Source organism: Nerophis ophidion, linkage group LG01, assembly GCF_033978795.1.
Source record: "Nerophis ophidion isolate RoL-2023_Sa linkage group LG01, RoL_Noph_v1.0, whole genome shotgun sequence".
NCBI classification, from domain to species: Eukaryota; Metazoa; Chordata; class Actinopteri; order Syngnathiformes; family Syngnathidae; genus Nerophis; species Nerophis ophidion.
In genome coordinates this window covers 47,369,928-47,390,317 of record NC_084611.1, presented here as the reverse complement: position 1 = coordinate 47,390,317, position 20,390 = coordinate 47,369,928, and the positions used below count along the sequence as shown (strand labels likewise).

At 47.9% G+C, this 20,390-nt stretch overlaps 1 protein-coding gene across 16 annotated transcripts in view; it reads left to right on the top strand.

Annotated features, from left to right (window-relative positions):
* Positions 1-20,390, top strand: part of adgrl3.1 (adhesion G protein-coupled receptor L3.1) — a 315,009-nt gene that overhangs the window by 239,063 nt on the left and 55,556 nt on the right. For all 16 annotated transcript variants that reach the window (XM_061905250.1, XM_061905326.1, XM_061905281.1 and 13 more), the window contains one exon: positions 8,311-8,494. In XM_061905250.1, the coding sequence (XP_061761234.1) occupies positions 8,311-8,494 (184 nt within the window). The remainder of the gene's footprint in view (positions 1-8,310; positions 8,495-20,390) is intronic.

Genomic DNA, 20,390 nt, shown 5'->3' with positions numbered 1-20,390 from the left:
TTTTGTGAAGAAATGTTTAGAATGAAGTTCATGAATCCAGATGGATCTCTACTACAATCCCTCAAGTTGATGATAACTTCTATGTGTAGGAATCTTTATTTATAATTTAATCACTCATTTATTTTTCAACAAGTTTTTATTTATTTTTATATCTTTTTTCCAAATACTTTAAGAAAGACCACCACAAATGAGCAATATTTTGCAGTTAGAATAAATCAGAAACTGATGACCTAGTGCTTTATTTTCCTTATTTATCTCCTTTTTTAAACCAAAAATGCTTTGCTCTGATTAGAGGGTACTTGAATTAAAAAAAATGTTCACAGGGGGTACATAACTGAAAAAAGGTTGAGAACCACTGTCCTACAGTACTATTGCACAGTAGGTTCTACAGTACTATTACACACCATGTATTCTACAGCACTGATATACACTACGTGTTCTACAGTACTATTACACACCATGTGTTGTACAGTACTATTACACAATGTTTGTTTGACAGTACTACTACACACTATGTGTTCTACAGTACTATTACACACCATGTGCTCTACAGTACTATTATACAGTATGTGTTCTACATTACTACTACACACCATGTGCTATACAGTACTATTATACAGAATGTGTTCTACATTACTACTACACACTATGTATTCTACAGTACTATTACATACCTTATGTGTTCTACAGTACTATGATACAGTATGTGTTCTACAGTACTATTACACTACCATGTGTTAAATGATAAATTATAAATGGGTTGTACTTGTATAGCGCTTTTCTACCTTCAAGGTACTCAAAGCGCTTTGACACTACTTCCACATTTACCCATTCACACACACATTCACACACTGATGGAGGGAGCTGCCATGCAAGGCGCTAACCAGCACCCATCAAGAGCAAGGGTGAAGTGTCTTGCTCAAGACACAACGGACGTGACGAGGTTGGTATGAGGTGGGGATTGAACCACGGATCCTCGGGTTGCGAACGGCCACTTGCCCACTGCGCCACGCCGTCCCTTCGTTCTACAGTACTATGATACAGTATGTGTTTTACAGTACTATGTTACAGTATGTGTTCTGCAGTACTACTACACACTGTGTGTTCTACAGTACTACTTCAGTGTGTGTTCTACAGTACTATGATACAGTATGTGGTCTGCAGTACTACTTCACAGTGTGTGTTCTACAGTACTACTACACACTGTGTTCTACAGTACTATGATACAGTGTGTGTTCTACAGTACTATGATACAGTATGTGTTCTACAGTACTACTTCACAGTGTGTGTTCTACAGTACTACTACATAGTGTGTATTCTACAGTACTATTACACAGTGTGTGTGCTCCAGTACTATTATACAGGCAAGGTAGCACCTCTGGTGGGGCACAAGTCACGCTCTCGTGGGTTGTTCGTCTACCTTTGGTCCCCACTTGTCACTCAGCTCTCACCAGTGGCTCCACGAAGTTGTAGTGTGCACAGCAGCTACACCCCGGGCAACAGCTTCAACTGGCCGGTGAAACCTGGTGAGGGTAGCCAATAGGTCCCAAAACTTCACTGATCTAGGTCCGATACCTACACACGTGAAGACTGCGTTTGGCGTACGGCGGGGATGAACCGACAGCTGGTCAGCGGGCAAGAAGACTATTCTCAGCATAACGTTGTGGAACGGCAAGGGCATGACAAGACATATAGAACATCATGGCCATCCACTGTACTCGTTTCCTTCTCCAGCCGTCTCGACTCTGTCTTGCCACTGGATCAAAATGGTCTCGGGCGAGAGAGTGAGGTCGACGAACTGCGCAACTCTTCCTCACTGAAATCCAAGTCATCGCGCAAGTCACTTAGTCATCTATTCCCTCCCATCAATCACCGACAGGCGAGCGACAAGTATGGCTACAATGGAAGCCGTAGCCGTAATACTGCACACAGGCTGCCCAAGGGATTGGTCATTTTTCGCTGACACGGAGCAGCAGTGGAGTCCAGCAGCACCCTGGGTGACTGAGCAGCCCTTTTCAGGAATGCATTGCTCACCTCCATGGCTTGAGGAAGGGGCTAGAAAAGGTGCCCTAAAAATCGCCTGCTCCAACTTTCCCTAGCCAGCTTACCTAGGCTGGAGGGGTTCCTATACCAGCGGTTGTAACACGAAGAAAACGAGGTTAGTTCCTCTCGCATTGGGCGCATGGAATGTGCGCACACTTCTGGACAGAGACGATGCAGACAGACCACAGAGAACAGCCTTGATATGAAAGGAAGTCACCAGATACAGCATTGATATTGCAGCCTTGAGCAAGACCAAGCTCGCAAGAGAAGGAGAGGTCTGTGAAAGGGGCTCTGGCTACACATTCTTCTGGAGTGGCAGAGCCAGCGAGGAGCGGTGTGAAGCAGGCATCGGGTTTGCAGTAAGGACAACTCTTGTTGGCAAGCTGGCTGGACTTCCCAATGTAGTTAACAACAGGTTCATAACCATTAAACTCCCATTGATGGCTGGAAGGAAGCACCTTTCTACCATCAATCCCTACGCCCCAACCATAACAAATCCAGATGAAGTGAAGGCAAACATCTATGAAGACCTTCACACCGTCTTTGCCGACATAAGCTCATTGTGTCAGGTGACTTCAACGGAAGAGTTATCACTGAATAGGCTGTCTGGGAAGGAGTCCTTGGAGATCATGGAGTGGGCCACTGCAACAGCAACAGTCTTCTTTTGCGCTGAGCATGAACTGCTGATCACCAAAACGATCTTCCGCCTCCCTACTCGTAACTGAACATCATGGATGCACCCCCGGTCAAAGCACTGGCATCTTTTCGACTTCGTCATCGTTAGGAAGAGAGACAGGCAGGATGTACTAGTGACAAAGCCCATGTGCGGTGCTGAATGCTGGAAGGACCACTGCCTCATTATCACCAAGCTCAACATCCACAGCACCACGGCGCCAGCAAAGTAGGCTGCAAAATGGTTAAACATTGCCAAGCGGAAGACCACAAGCTGCAAGTAGTTGTTCGTGAACGCTCTGGAAGAGAATCTGGAGTCCACCTTTCTGGTCAACCAGATTGTTGAGGCAGATTGGGCATCACTCCGAGAGCTGATTTGCACCACAGCTACAGAGACTCTGGGGCCCAGAATCAGGAAACACAAGGACTGGTTTGACGAGAACTGCGGGGACATCCAGCAGATTTTGGATGAGAAGCACCATCTCCACCAAACCTACCTCAGTAACCCCAAGTCCATAGCACAGAAAGATGCATTTATCAACACACGCAGAACTGTGCAGCAGCAAGACACTTGGCTCAGCAACAAATCTGACGAGATCTAAGGTTTTGCAGACATGCGTCACTATAAGAAATTCTAACACAACTTGAAAGAAGTTTACGGCCCAATGTCTTCAGGATCAAACCCCCTCCTTAGTGCAGACAGGAACACTCTCATTACAGAAAAACAAAAGATCCTAGAGAGGTTGGCCAAACATTTTGACAGCATCCTGAACCGCCCCTCGACCATCATCGATGAAGCCATTAATCGTCTCCTCCAAGTGCTCATCAGCAAAACACTGGATGATCATCCAACCTCGCTTGAGACCCAGAAAGCAATATGTCTACTCTACTGTGGCAAAGCACCTGGTACTGACACCATTTAAGTTGAGGTCTACAAGGCGGGGGGAACAGCATTGGCCGACAGGCTCCACCAGTTGTTTCTTTTGATGTGGGAGCAAGAGAGAACCCCCCAGAAATTCAAAGACGCTTCCATCATACATCTGTACAAGAGCTAATGAAACAGATTGGCCTGTGACAACCACAGAGGCCTATCCCTGCTCTCCATCACAGGAAAGATCCTTGCCAACATCCTGCTTAACCGCCCCACAGTCCACCTCGACCAGAGACTTCTGCCTAAAAGCCACTGTGGATTCCGCAAGGAGCGAGGAACCATCAACATCGTGTTCGCTGCCAGACAGCTTCAAGAGAAGTATCAGGAGCAGAACTCTGACTTGTTCCCCACCTATGTCGGCCTCACCAAGGCCTTTGACACCATCAGCACAGAGGGTCTGTGGGAGATTATGGCAAAGTATGGCTGCCCAAGGAAAGTCCTCGCTTTGGGGACACAGTTTTTCTGACCCATTCCCAGTCAGAAACGAAGTCAAGCAAGGCTGCGTCTTGGCGCCAACACTGTTCAGCCTCATGTGTTCCGCCATGCTCACGCACCTACTCACCTACTTAGTGGTTAGAGTGTCCGCCCTGATATCGGTAGGTTGTGAGTTCAAACCCCGGCCGAGTCTTACCAAAGACTACAAAAAAATGGGACCCATGGCCTCCCTGCTTGGCACTCAGCATCAAGGGTTGGAATTGGGGGTTAAATCACCATAAATGATTCCCGGGCGCGGCACCGCTGCTGCCCACTGCTCCCTTCACTTCCCAGGGGGTGATCAAGGGGATGGGTCAAATGCAGAGGGCACATTTTACCACACCTAGTGTGTGTGTGACAATCATTGGTACTTTACTTTAATTTAAAATGCTCAGAGATGCCTTCAGAGACGAGGATGTTGGTGTCAAGCTGAGGGACCGCACAGATGGCAAACTGTTCAAACTAGAACGTGGCAAAAGATGTGTAGATGTCTGCACGTGGATGAAATGACGTCCCGTCCCCGCCTCTCTCGCTCCCTGTAACATGTAATTACATTGGATAGAGAAAGAGAAAGTGAAAGTGAGAATGTGAGATACTGCACAGTTCAATAAAAAAGGCGTGTGAAGTTTAATGAGAGTCGATGCTTGATGGCGCTATCTACAACACATCAGAAGGAAAGCAAAAGCTGCACCGAGAATAGAAAAGTCTCAGCAAGTGGAGCAGAATGATGTCCTGCACACACACACACACACACACAAAGAGTTCTTCAGGTTTATAAATGAAGAAGTACGATGCTGGAGTCCACAATAAAGACCTCATGGCAGCGTCCATTATTCAATGAGACAGTAGACCCTCACCATGTATCCCACAAGGCCCACTGAGGGCCTGCAACACAGGATGGTGTTTGTTAGTCCAGTTTCAAACATGGACCAGAAAGGATGTTTGGTGGAATAAGGACTTCTATAGTTGAAGAATATGCATCAAGTATTAATCATCCAGCATCAAATTGTAGACCATAAAATATGATTACTGTCTAACACTTACAGGACATTCTAAAGAAAATATTATTTAGTTTACGTTCTAAAAAGTAATAATACATCGGTTGTAGTGATGAATAATGCTGCTAATCCAAAACAATCATTTATGAAAGAGAAAATGATATTGATTAGAACAAAATCTTACATTGGCAAACAGTTTTCACTGAGGGTCACATGACAGTCATGGCTGCCTTGTAACATGAATACATGAATAAAAATGTATCATTTGTATTATTACATCATTGTTGTTTACCTTCAGACTGAAAGGTGACCTTTAATGATGCATTTTTATTTTTACAAACTTCATCATTAGGGGGATTAAATATAAATGTAATCAAATGTTTTTATTTATTTTGACTATAAATCGATTCACCATTTTAAAACATGTAACAATTTATGTATGTTCTTTTAAGAATACATTTTTCAAAGGATATTTTTACGCATTCTTATTTACTGCTTGTGTACGTAATATGTCAGGTTTTGTAAGCTGTATCTTATTTTGAAAAGGTTTTATTATAATTATTATAACAAATAATACATCGGTTTGAATTGGGAATTTTTTTTAATCGAGAATTAATTCTGAATTGAGTTTTGATATGGCTAAAGATTCCATCCATCCATCCGTTTTCTACCGCTTGTCCCTTTTGGGGTCGCGGGGGGTCTCTGGAGCCTATCTCAGCTGCATTTGGGCGGTAGGCGGGGTACACCCTGGACAAGATAAGTGACTAAAGATTTCCACCTCTAATAATAATATTGTATTTTTCTCATGAGCAGACAATAATAAAGTTTCATATATGATACAATTGTTCCTGTCAAAAAGAAAACAATACATACTTTTAGTAAAAAAGATGCACAATATTTGTGGCCACATTAAATGAAGTGGTGGTCCAGATGTGGTCCCCGAGCCTGCAGTTTGAAACCTGTGTCATAAAGTCATCCATTTAAAAATGGAATTATATTTTAATTCATAATTTCTTCCAATCTCATCTCACTTTTTAACGCACGTTAAAAACCTGCGGGACAAAGTTTTGTACAGAATAAAGAATAAAAAACATTGTAAAATATACAAAATACTGCTAAAAAACACCAACAATAACAGCATGAAAAAAATGGCATAAAAAGAATAACACCGCAATAAAAACAAATAAAATGGAATCAATAAAAAAGTAAGATAAACTAGATAATGAGTAAGAAAAATTTAAAATAACTTGGAACTTAAGTGGCAAAGAAAAGAGAATTATTGTTTTTATAGGTTTGAAATAATAACATTTAACTGTGTGTGTGTGTGTGTGTGTGTGTGTGTGTGTGTGTGTGTGTGTGTGTGTGTGTGTGTGTGTGTGTGTGTGTGTGTGTGTGTGTGTACGTGCGTGCCTGTGTGTGTGTGTGTGTGCCTATGACGTATGCACATACACAATAACATAATACAATACGTGTGATGCAATATAATATGATACAGTACGTGCAGTGTTCCCTCTAATTTTTCACGTGTGTGAGCAAACGCACAAACTCCCTGAGCATTCAGTGGAGCACATCTGAGCAACATCAGACGTGCACACTTTGGCCACACCAGCGTCACACCTGTCCCAAACCTGACATCGTAACAATTTAAATGTTTTATTAAAATAATTTTCTGATATAAGTGATTTTGCCCTCTTAACATGACAATAACAAAAAAACATGTTTTTCATAAACTATGTGCTAGTATTGTATGTCTGGCTGCGGGTCCTGCCTTTAAAAGAAATGTTACCCCTTTTAGAGATTACATTTAGTTCCTGTAACTTTCTGTCTGTAAAATACATCTTTTTATTAGCATTCATGAAATCTGGTGACAATATTTCATGAATAATATCCTTAGATTAACCTTCTTAATAAATAGCAGTAAAATAAGCACACATCAGATTGAGGAGTCAGAGTGTTACAACCTGGCGTTTACACATTGTGTGGCGTTGGGGTTGTCCGACTTTTTGTGTGGCCATAAACGCAACACTGGCTAAATGCCATGAGTGCTTGTGTTGGTGCAGGGGAGAGAGCGAGCGGCTTCTGTTGAAACGACGGATGACAAAATTGGTTTAAGCCTGGTTAAATGACAGAAAAATACCAGTTTTCACAGATAAAAGTTTTTTTTACTCATGTTTTTGGTGTGGTTACAAATAGTTTTGCTCAATAAAGTGATTGATGGAATTCCTGTCCGTAAAGTGTCTCGACAGACAATAATTGAACTGTGTTGTCAAAGATTGTTTTATTCATCGGGGCAACTCTTGTTGTCACTTGTCACTCATAGAGTTGCATTGCAAAATCATACAGAATAATTTGTAATGTAATTATTTTGTTTAAAGTTCGGATGGGATTTTTGATTTTCTGCACGGCATTAATTTGCTGTGCGCAGAGAAAGCATGAGCAGTGCAAAATTGCGCTGGCGCGCACCTTAGAGGGAACGTTGAATACGTGTCCATAATAACATGCATGATAATGATAATGTATGCACATGTGCATGCCAGCATACAGTACAATCATACAAGAGGAACAAGTGTTGGTTCCTCTATTTAAGAAGGGGAACCGGAGGGTGTGTTTCAACTATGGTGGAATATATATATATATATATTATTTTAACCCAATACGGCCCCTGGGTCAAAAAGTTTGGGGACCCCTGGTGTAGAATCTCATTGTATAAATGATTGGACATTCACACATAATTAATAATAATAAATATTACAATGGTAATAGTAATAATAATAATAATAATAATAATAATAACAATAATGATAGTAAATAGATGATTTTTTTGGTTGTAGAATCTTATATATGAGAATGTTTGAACATTCACACATAAATATTATTGATAATATTAATAATAATGTTAATAATAAATGTAACTGACCTAGCACAACTCAAAAGTAAAAATGTGTGTATAAAACAATAATAATTGGAGTGTGTGTCCACTTGTGTGTGTGTGTGCGTGTGTGTCTGTGAGTGAGTGAGTGTTGTTGTGTAGTTGTGCAGTGTGTGTATGAACAGCACATCTCCGTCACTAATTGCTCACTATGATGAAGGACAGTTTGATACGTTCTTGCTATCTCCTCTTTTGTTACACATCATTTTCCATCATATTCCACCTTTTTTTATTAGGACTGATCAATGTGTGTGTGTGTGTAGGCCATGGTGGAGACGGTGAACAATCTTCTGCAGCCACGGGCCCAGAGTGCGTGGAGAGAGTTGTCCATCAAGGAGCAGCTGCACTGGGCCACCCTGCTGCTGGACACTGTGGAGACTGGAGCCTTCATGCTAGCAGACAACCTGCTGAAGACCGACACTGTGCAGGAGACTGCAGAAAACATCCGTGAGTTTGGTCCTCCTGGTCCACTACTTGACACTGTGCAGGAGACTGCAGACCACATACGTGAGTCTGGTCCTCCTGGTCCACTTCCTGACACTGTGCAGGAGACTGCAGACCTTATCCGTGAGTCTGGTCCTCATGTCCACTACTTGACACTGTGCAGGAGACTGCAGACCATATCCGTGAGTCTGGTCCTCCTGGTCCACTACTTGACACTGTGCAGGAGACTGCAGACCATATCCGTGAGTCCGGTCCTCATGTCCACTACTTGACACTGTGCAGGAGACTGCAGACCACATACGTGAGTCTGGTCCTCCTGGTCCACTTCCTGACACTGTGCAGGAGACTGCAGACCTTATCCGTGAGTCCGGTCCTCCTGGTCCACTACTTGACACTGTGCAGGAGACTGCAGACCATATCCGTTAGTCTGGTCCTCCTGGTCCACTACTTGACACTGTGCAGGAGACTGCAGACCATATCCGTGAGTCTGGTCCTCCTGGTCCACTACTTGACACTGTGCAGGAGACTGCAGACCATATCCGTGAGTCCGGTCCTCATGTCCACTACTTGACACTGTGCAGGAGACTGCAGACCACATACGTGAGTCTGGTCCTCCTGGTCCACTTCCTGACACTGTGCAGGAGACTGCAGACCTTATCCGTGAGTCCGGTCCTCATGTCCACTACTTGACACTGTGCAGGAGACTGCAGACCATATCCGTGAGTCTGGTCCTCCTGGTCCACTACTTGACATTGTGCAGGATACTGCAGACCATATCCATGAGTCTGGTCCTCCTGGTCCACTACTTGACACTGTTCAGGAGACTGCAGACCATATCCGTGAGTCCGGTCCTCATGTCCACTACTTGACACTGTGCAGGAGACTGCAGACCATATCCGTGAGTCTGGTCCTCCTGGTCCACTTCCTGACACTGTGCAGGAGACTGCAGACCTTATCCGTGAGTCCGGTCCTCATGTCCACTACTTGACACTGTGCAGGAGACTGCAGACCATATCCGTGAGTCTGGTCCTCCTGGTCCACTACTTGACACTGTGCAGGAGACTGCAGACCATATCCGTGAGTCTGGTCCTCCTGGTCCACTACCTGACACTGTGCAGGAGACTGCAGACAACATCCGTGAGTTTGGTCCTCCTGGTCCACTACTTGACACTGTGCAGGAGACTGCAGACCACATACGTGAGTCTGGTCCTCCTGGTCAGCTTCCTGACAGTGTGCAGGAGACTGCAGACCTTATCCGTGAGTCCGGTCCTCATGTCCACTACTTGACACTGTGCAGGAGACTGCAGACCATATCCGTGAGTCTGGTCCTCCTGGTCCACTACTTGACATTGTGCAGGAGACTGCAGACCATATCCGTGAGTCTGGTCCTCCTGGTCCACTACTTGACACTGTGCAGGAGACTGCAGACCTTATCCGTGAGTCCGGTCCTCATGTCCACTACTTGACACTGTGCAGGAGACTGCAGACCATATCCGTGAGTCTGGTCCTCCTGGTCCACTACTTGACACTGTGCAGGAGACTGCAGACCATATCCGTGAGTCCGGTCCTCATGTCCACTACTTGACACTGTGCAGGAGACTGCAGACCATATCCGTGAGTCTGGTCCTCCTGGTCCACTTCCTGACACTGTGCAGGAGACTGCAGACCTTATCCGTGAGTCCGGTCCTCATGTCCACTACTTGAAACTGTGCAGGAGACTGCAGACCATATCCGTGAGTCTGGTCCTCCTGGTCCACTACTTGACACTGTGCAGGAGACTGCAGACCATATCCGTGAGTCTGGTCCTCCTGGTCCACTACCTGACACTGTGCAGGAGACTGCAGACAACATCCGTGAGTTTGGTCCTCCTGGTCCACTACTTGACACTGTGCAGGAGACTGCAGACCACATACGTGAGTCTGGTCCTCCTGGTCCACTTCCTGACACTGTGCAGGAGACTGCAGACCTTATCCGTGAGTCCGGTCCTCATGTCCACTACTTGACACTGTGCAGGAGACTGCAGACCATATCCGTGAGTCTGGTCCTCCTGGTCCACTACTTGACATTGTGCAGGAGACTGCAGACCATATCCGTGAGTCTGGTCCTCCTGGTCCACTACTTGACACTGTGCAGGAGACTGCAGACCTTATCCGTGAGTCCGGTCCTCATGTCCACTACTTGACACTGTGCAGGAGACTGCAGACCATATCCGTGAGTCTGGTCCTCCTGGTCCACTACTTGACACTGTGCAGGAGACTGCAGACCATATCCGTGAGTCCGGTCCTCATGTCCACTACTTGACACTGTGCAGGAGACTGCAGACCATATCCGTGAGTCTGGTCCTCCTGGTCCACTTCCTGACACTGTGCAGGAGACTGCAGACCTTATCCGTGAGTCCGGTCCTCATGTCCACTACTTGACACTGTGCAGGAGACTGCAGACCATATCCGTGAGTCTGGTCCTCCTGGTCCACTACTTGACACTGTGCAGGAGACTGCAGACCATATCCGTGAGTCTGGTCCTCCTGGTCCACTACTTGACACTGTGCAGGAGACTGCAGACCATATCCGTGAGTCCGGTCCTCATGTCCACTACTTGACACTGTGCAGGAGACTGCAGACCACATACGTGAGTCTGGTCCTCCTGGTCCACTTCCTGACACTGTGCAGGAGACTGCAGACCTTATCCGTGAGTCCGGTCCTCATGTCCACTACTTGACACTGTGCAGGAGACTGCAGACCATATCCGTGAGTCTGGTCCTCCTGGTCCACTACTTGACATTGTGCAGGAGACTGCAGACCATATCCGTGAGTCTGGTCCTCCTGGTCCACTACTTGACACTGTGCAGGAGACTGCAGACCATATCCGTGAGTCTGGTCCTCCTGGTCCACTTCCTGACACTGTGCAGGAGACTGCAGACCATATCCGTGAGTCCGGTCCTCATGTCCACTACTTGACACTGTGCAGGAGACTGCAGACCATATCCGTGAGTCTGGTCCTCCTGGTCCACTACTTGACACTGTGCAGGAGACTGCAGACCATATCCGTGAGTCTGGTCCTCCTGGTCCACTACTTGACACTGTGCAGGAGACTGCAGACAACATCTGTGAGTCTGGTCCTCCTGGTCCACTACTTGACACTGTGCAGGAGACTGCAGACAACATCTGTGAGTCTGGTCCTCCTGGTCCACTACCTGACACTGTGCAGGAGACTGCAGACAACATCCATGAGTCTGGTCCTCCTGGTCCACTACTTGACACTCTGCAGGAGACTGCAGACAATATCCGTGAGTCCGGTCCTCCTGTCTACTACTTGACACTGTGCGGGAGACTGCAGACCATATCCGTGAGTCTGGTTCTCCTCGTCCACTTCTTGACACTGTGCAGGAGACTGCAGACCATGTCTGTGAGTCTGGTCCTCCTGGTCCACTACTTGACACTGTGCAGGAGACTGCAGACAACATCTGTGAGTCTGGTCCTCCTGGTCCACTACTTGACACTGTGCAGGAGACTGCAGACTACATCCGTGAGTCTGGTCCTCCTGGTCCACTACTTGATACTGTGCAGGAGACTGCAGACCATATCCGTGAGTCCGGTCCTCCTGTCCACTACTTGACACTGTGCAGGAGACTGCAGACCATATCCGTGAGTCCGGTCCTCCTGTCCACTACTTGACACTGTGCAGGAGACTGCAGACCACATCCATGAGTCTGGTCCTCCTGGTCCACTACTTGACACTGTGCAGGAGACTGCAGACCATATCCGTGAGTCCGGTCCTCCTGTCCACTACTTTACACTGTGCAAGAGACTGCAGACCGTATCCGTGAGTCTGGTCCTCCTGGTCCACTACTTGACATTGTGCAGGAGACTGCAGACAACATTCTTGAGTTTGGTCCTCCTGGTCCACTACTTGACACTGTGCAGGAGACTGCAGACCATATCCGTGAGTCTGGTCCTCCTGGTCCACTACTTTACACTGTGGAGGAGACTGCAGACCATATCCGTGAGTCTGCTCCTCCTGGTCCACTTCTTGACACTGTGCAGGAGACTGCACCCAACATTTGTGAGTTTGGTCCTCCTGGTCCACTACTTGACAATGTGCAGGAGACTGCAGACCATATCCGTGAGTCCGGTCCTCCTGTCCACTACTTGACACTATGCAGGAGACTGCAGACCATATCCGTGAGTCCGGTCCTCCTGTCCACTACTTGACACTGTGCAGGAGACTGCAGACCATATCCGTGAGTCTGGTTCTCCTGGTCCACTTCTTGACACTGTGCAGGAGACTGCAAACAACATCTGTGAGTCTGGCCCTCCTGGTCCACTACTTGACATTGTGCAGGAGACTGCGGACAACATCGTTGAGTCTGGTCATCCTGGTCCACTACTTGACACTGTGCAGGAGACTGCAGACCATGTCCGTGAGTCTGGTCCTCCTGGTCCACTACTTGACACTGTGCAGGAGACTGTAGACAACATCTGTGAGTCTGGTCCTCCTGGTCCACTACTTGATACTGTGCAGGACACTGCAGACCATATCCGTGAGTCCGGTCCTCCTGTCCACTACTTGACACTGTGCAGGAGACTGCAGACCATATCCGTGAGTCCGGTCCTCCTGTCCACTACTTGATACTGTGCAGGAGACTGCAGACCATATCCGTGAGTCCGGTCCTCCTGTCCACTACTTGACACTGTGCAGGAGACTGCAGACTACATCCGTGAGTCTGGTCCTCCTGGTCCACTACTTGATACTGTGCAGGAGACTGCAGACCATATCCGTGAGTCCGGTCCTCCTGTCCACTACTTCACACTGTGCAGGAGACTGCAGACCATATCCGTGAGTCCGGTCCTCCTGTCCACTACTTGACACTGTGCAGGAGACTGCAGACCACATCCATGAGTCTGGTCCTCCTGGTCCACTACTTGACACTGTGCAGGAGACTGCAGACCATATCCGTGAGTCTGGTCCTCCTGGTCCACTACTTGACACTTTGGAGGAGACTGCAGACCATATCCGTGAGTCTGCTCCTCCTGGTCCACTTCTTGACACTGTGCAGGAGACGGCAGACAACATCTGTGAGTCTGGTCCTCCTGGTCCACTACTTGACATTGTGCAGGAGACTGCAGACCATATCCGTGAGTCTGGTCCTCCTGGTCCACTACTTGACACTGTGCAGGAGACTGCAGACCATATCCGTGAGTCTGGTCCTCCTGGTCCACTACTTGACACTGTGCAGGAGACTGCAGAGCATATCCGTGAGTCCGGTCCTCCTGTCCACTACTTGACACTATGCAGGAGACTGCAGACCATATCCTTGAGTCCGGTCCTCCTGTCCACTACTTGACACTGTGCAGGAGACCGCAGACCATATCCGTGAGTCTGGTCCTCCTGGTCCACTACTTGACACTGTGCAGGAGACTGCACCCAACATTTGTGAGTCTGGTCCTCCTGGTCCACTACTTGACACTGTGCAGGAGACTGCAGACCATATCCGTGAGTCCGGTCCTCCTGTCCACTACTTGACACTGTGCAGGAGACTGCAGACCACATCCGTGAGTCTGGTTCTCCTGGTCCACTTCTTGACACTGTGCAGGAGACTGCAGACAACATCTGTGAGTCTGGCCCTCCTGGTCCACTCCTTGACATTGTGCAGGAGACTGCAGACCATATCCGTGAGTCTGCTCCTCCTGGTCCACTTCTTGACACTGCAGGAGACTGCAGACAACATCCTTGAGTCTGTCCCTCATGGTCCACTACTTGACACTGTGCAGGAGACTGCAGACCATATCTGTGAGTCTGGTCCTCCTGGTCCACTCCTTGACACTGTGCAGGAGACTGCAGACAACATCCGTGAGTCTGGTCCTCCTGGTCCACGCCTTGACACTGTGCAAGAGACTGCAGACCATATCCGTGAGTCTGGTCTTCCTGGTTCACTCCTTGACACTGTGCAGGAGACTGCACACCATATCCGTGAGTCTGGTCTTCCTGGTTCACTCCTTGACACTGTGCAGGAGACTGCACACAACATTTGTGAGTCTGGTCCTCCTGGTCCACTACTTGACACTGTGCAGGAGACTGCAGACCATATCCGTGAGTCTGGTCCTCCTGGTCCACTCCTTGACACTGTGCAGGAGACTGCACACAACATCTGTGAGTCTGGTCCTCGTGGTCCACTACTTGACACTGTGCAGGAGACTGCAGACCATATCCGTGATTTTGGTCCACTACTTGACACTGTGTGGGGAGGAACTTTCACCGCACGACATCATACATTTCATACGCTCATTTATTTACAGCTCGCTCTTAATATTGTTTCCATGACAACCTGTCCTTAGTTACTACTGATGAGGCACTTTTGACTCTAGAAAGTACTTCAATCGTTCTCAACTATTTACTCTCACACTGCATCCATGCATCACCCAACCATACATCCAACATTCATCTCACACTGCATTCATTTGTAACTGACCACGCTTTGTGTCATCCATCCATCATCCAACCATCCATCCAACATCTATATCAACCATCCATCCATCCATCCAGCATCTATATCATCAGTCCAACATCTATATCAACCATACAGCCATCATCCATCCAGCATCTATATCAACCATCCAGCAATCATCCATCCATCCAGTATCTACATAAACCATCCATCGACCCATCCAGCATCTATATCAACCATCTATACATCCTTCCATCCATGATTCATACATCCGTTCAGCATCTATATCAACCATCCATTCATCCTTCCATCCATGATCCACATCCGTCCATTCTGCATCTTTATCAACCATCCATCCTTCCATCCATGATCCATACATCCGTCCTGCATCTACATCAACCATTCATCCATGATCCATCATCCCTGATCCATCCAGTAGATATATCAACCATTCATACTTTCATTCATGATCCATGAACCATCCATCCAGAATGGATATATCTATTCCATCAACCATCCATTCAGCCATCCATTCAGCCATCCATTCATCCGTCCATCTGGCATCTACATCCACCAATCCATTGATATATCCATCCAATCAGCCATCCATCACAGTAGCTATACATTTATCCATCCATCCCTACATTAACCAGCATATTCATCCATCAATCCAAACTTCCATGATCCAGCACATCCATCATCCATCCATCCATCAAACCCTGCATGATCCAGCACATCCATCCATCCATCCAACCCAACATGATCCAGGACATTCATCCATCCATCCAGCCCTACATGATCCAGCACATCCATCCCTATATGAGCCAGCACATTCATCCATCCATCCATGCATGATCAAGCACATTCATCCATCCATCCATCCACCAATGTTATCGACTACTCTATCCATTAACCCATAACTATTACGACATCCAACCACTTGCATCGTCTAATGTTCAACCATACATCCATCCATCCATACATCCATCCATCCACCCCTCCATTGGCCCAAAACACAATGTTGTTAATGAATGTCACTAGAGTTTATAACTAATCCAATTGAAGTCTCCAGATATTACTGCAGTAGTACTTCCACTTATGAGTATTTCAACTTGCAGCTTCTCTCAGCTTTGAGTTGGGCATCAAACTGCGGTTGTAGTTGAAGTCAGGAGCACGTTCACGTGGGTGGAAGTAGTCTTTGTCGCAGTAAAGAGTTAACACATGGTTACACTCTGCTGGTCCTGCTTCGTCTGCACAAGAAAGTTGTGAGTGGATGGTTGATGTTTGAGTGCTGCTCAGAGACAAATGACAATAATGACGAATAAGGAAGCAACACCACACACAAGTTTGTAACACGACAATAGTTCTACCTCAAAGTCTAATAAGAGTTAGTGTCAGTTTGAAATGAACACGACGTCACTTCTTCAACCTTCCTCCTCGCAATCCAATAATCCACAGGCCGATATTAATCCACTCCAAACGGTGAAAAATGGAATTAACATAATCATCTGTTAAATTGCAAGATAACACGTCTGATGTGGCATCAAAACTCACCCCGCTTGTCTGCACACCCACCTAACATGCTGACTGATTGTATTGATTTTATGACATATTTCCTATATTGATATACATTGCATACATATGTACATGTACATATATTATTTACGCATGCAAATATGTGTATATATTTATGTATGGATACATATAAGTATGTAAGTATACACACAAATACCTTAGTGAGTAGAGTATTTACATTCAGCGTGTGTGCAAGGCTTAGTTGTTGCTTACTCTCTGTAATAAATGGAGTCATGATGTTGTGATATCAAGGAAATCCAGTTTGGATCCATCCATCCATCTTCTTCCGCTTATCCGAGGTCGGGTCGCGGGGGCAACAGCCTAAGCAGGGAAACCCAGACTTCCCTTTCCCCAGCCACTTCGTCTAGCTCTTCCCGGGGGATCCCGAGGCGTTCCCAGGCCAGCCGGGAGACATAGTCTTCCCAACGTGTCCTGGGTCTTCCCCGTGGCCTCCTACCGGTTGGACGTGCCCTAAGCACCTCCCTAGGGAGGCGTTCGGGTGCCATCCTGACCAGATGCCCGAACCACCTCATCTGGCTCCTCTCGATTTGGAGGAGCAGCGGCTTTACTTTGAGTCCCACCCGGATGGCAGAGCTTCTCACCCTATCTCTAAGGGAGAGCCCCGCCACACGGCGGAGGAAACTCATTTCGGCCGCTTGTACCCGTGATCTTATCCTTTCGGTCATGACCCAAAGCTCATGACCATAGGTGAGGATGGGAACGTTGATCGACCGGTAAATTGAGAGCTTTGCCTTCCGGCTCAGCTCCTTCTTCACCACAACGGATCGGTACAACGTCCGCATTACTGAAGACGCCGCACCGATCCGCCTGTCGATCTCACGATCCACTCTTCCCTCACTCGTGAGCAAGACTCCTAGGTACTTGAACTCCTCCACTTGGGGCAGGGTCTCCTCCCCAAACCGGAGATGGCACTCCACCCTTTTCCGGGCGAGAACCATGGACTCGGACTTGGAGGTGCTGATTCTCATTCCGGTCGCTTCATACTCGGTTGTAAACTGATCCAGTGAGAGCTGAAGATCCCGGTCAGATGAAGCCATCAGGACCACATCATCCGCAAAAAGCAGAGACCTAATCCTGCGGTCACCAAACCGGAACCCCTCAACGCCTTGACTGCGCCTAGAAAATTCTGTCCATAAAAGTTTTGAACAGAATCGGTGACAAAGGACAGCCTTGGCGGAGTCCAACCCTCACTGGAAATGTGTTCGACTTACTGCCGGCAATGCGGACCAAGCTCTGGCACTGATTGTACAGGGAGCGGACCGCCACAATAAGACAGTCCGATACCCCATACTCTCTGAGCACTCCCCACAGGACTTCCCGAGGGACACGGTCGAATGCCTTCTCCAAGTCCACAAAGCACATGTAGACTGGTTGGGCAAACTCCCATGCGCCCTCAAGAGCCCTGCCGAGAGTATAGAGCTGGTCCACAGTTCCACGACCAGGACGAAAACCACACTGTTCCTCCTGAATCCGAAGTTCGACTATCCGGCATAGCCTCCTCTCCAGTACACCTGAATAAACCTTACCGGGAAGGCTGAGGAGTGTGATCCCACGATAGTTGGAACACACCCTCAGGTCCCCCTTCTTAAAGAGAGGAACCACCACCCCGGTCTGCCAATCCAGAGGTACCGCCCCCGATGTCCACGCGATGCTGCAGAGTTTTGTCAACCAAGACAGCCCCACAGCATCCAGAGCCTTAAGGAACTCCGGGCGGATCTCGTCCACCCCCAGGGCCTTGCCACCGAGGAGCTTTTTAACTACCTCAGCAACCTCAGCCCCAGAAATAGGAGAGTCCACCGGAGATCCCCCAGGCACTGCTTCCTCATAGGAAGACGTATTGGTGGGATTGAGGAGGTTTTCGAAGTATTCCTTCCACCTATCCACAACATCCTCAGTTGAGGTCAGCAGAACACCATCCGCACCATACACGGTGTTGATAGTGCACTGCTTCCCCTTCCTGAGGCGGCGGGCGGTGGTCCAGAATCGCTCCGAAGCCGTCCGGAAGTCATTTTCCATGGCTTCCCCGAACTCCTCCCATGTCCGAGTTTTTGCCTCAGCGACCGCTGAAGCCGCACACCGCTTGGCCTGTCGGTACCTGTCCATTGCCTCCGGAGTCCTATGAGCCAAAAGGACCCGATAGGACTCCTTCTTCAGCTTGACGGCATCCCTCACCGCTGGTGTCCACCAAGGGGTTTTAGGATTGCCGCCCCGACAGGCACCAACTACCTTGCGGCCACAGCTCCGATCAGCCACCTCGACAATAGAGGTGCGGAACATGGTCCACTCGGACTCAATGTCCAGCATCTCCCTCGTGATATGTTCGAAGTTCTTCCGGAGATGGGAATTGAAACTTTCTCTGACAGGAGACTCTGCCAGACGTTCCCAGCAGACCCTCACAATGCGTTTGGGCCTGCCAGGTCGGTCCGGCATCCTCCCCCACCATCGCAGCCAACTCACCACCAGGTGGTGATCGGTAGAAATTTCCGCCCCTCTCTTCACCCGAGTGTCCAAAACATAAGGCCGCAAATCCGATGACACAACTACAAAGTCGATCATGGAACTGCGGCCTAGGGTGTCCTGGTGCCAAGTGCACATATGGACACCCTTATGTTTGAACATGGTGTTCGTTATGGACAATCCGTGACGAGCACAAAAGTCCAATAACAAAACACCACTCGGGTTCAGATCCGGGCGGCCATTCTTCCCAATCACGCCTCTCCAGGTTTCATTGTCGTTGCCAACATGAGCGTTGAAGTCCCCCAGTAGGACAAGGGAATCACCCGGGGGAGCACTTTCCAGTACTCCCTCGAGTGTACCCAAAAAGGGTGGGTACTCTGAACTGCTTGTTTGGTGCGTAAGCACAAACAACAGTCAGGACCCGTCCCCCCACCCGAAGGCGGAGGGAGGCTACCCTTTCGTCCACTGGGTTGAACTCCAAAGTGCAGGCTTTAAGCCGGGGGGGAACCAGAACTGCCACCCCAGCCCGTCGCCTCTCACTGTCGGCAACGCCAGAGTGGAAGAGGGTCCAGTCCCTCTCGAGAGAAGTGGTTGCAGAGCTCTTGCTGTGCGTCGAATTGAGTCCGACTATATCCAGCCGGAACTTCTCCACTTCGCGCACTAGCTCAGGTTCTTTCCCCCCCAGTGAGGTGACGTTCCACGTCCCAAGAGCTAGCTTCTGTAGCCGAGAATCGGACCGCCAAGTGCCCTGCCTTCGGCTGCCGCCCAGCTCACATTGCACCCGACCTCTATGGCCCCTGCTATGGGTGGTGAGCCCATTGGAGGGGTGACCCACGTAGCCTCTTCGGGCTGTGCCCGGCCGGGCCCCATGGGAACAGGCCTGGCCACCAGGCGCTCGCCATCGTGCCCCACCTCCGGGCCTGGCTCCAGAGGGAGGCCCCGGTGACCCGCGTCTGGGCGAGGGAAATCTGGGTCCATGTTTTCTCTTCTTCATAGAGGTCTTCCTATATTGATATACATTGCATACATATGTACATGTACATATATTATTTACGTATGCAAATATGTGTATATATTTATATATGGATACATATAAGTATGTAAGTATACACACAAATACCTTAGTGAGTAGAGTATTTACATTCAGCGTGTGTGCAAGGCTTAGTTGTTGCTTACTCTCTGTAATAAATGGAGTCATGATGTTGTGATATCAAGGAAATCCAGTTTGGATCGTGCGGATATATTTCATGATTTACTGCATGATCTGACGACACTGAGGCAGCCACGTTTAATGAGAAAAACACCTCGCAACATTTGTGAGGTGATTCATGTTGTTAATTTGAGGTGGTTAAAAGGTGTTAACAATATCAGAGCATTAATTGAGAGGATAGTCGAAAAGTT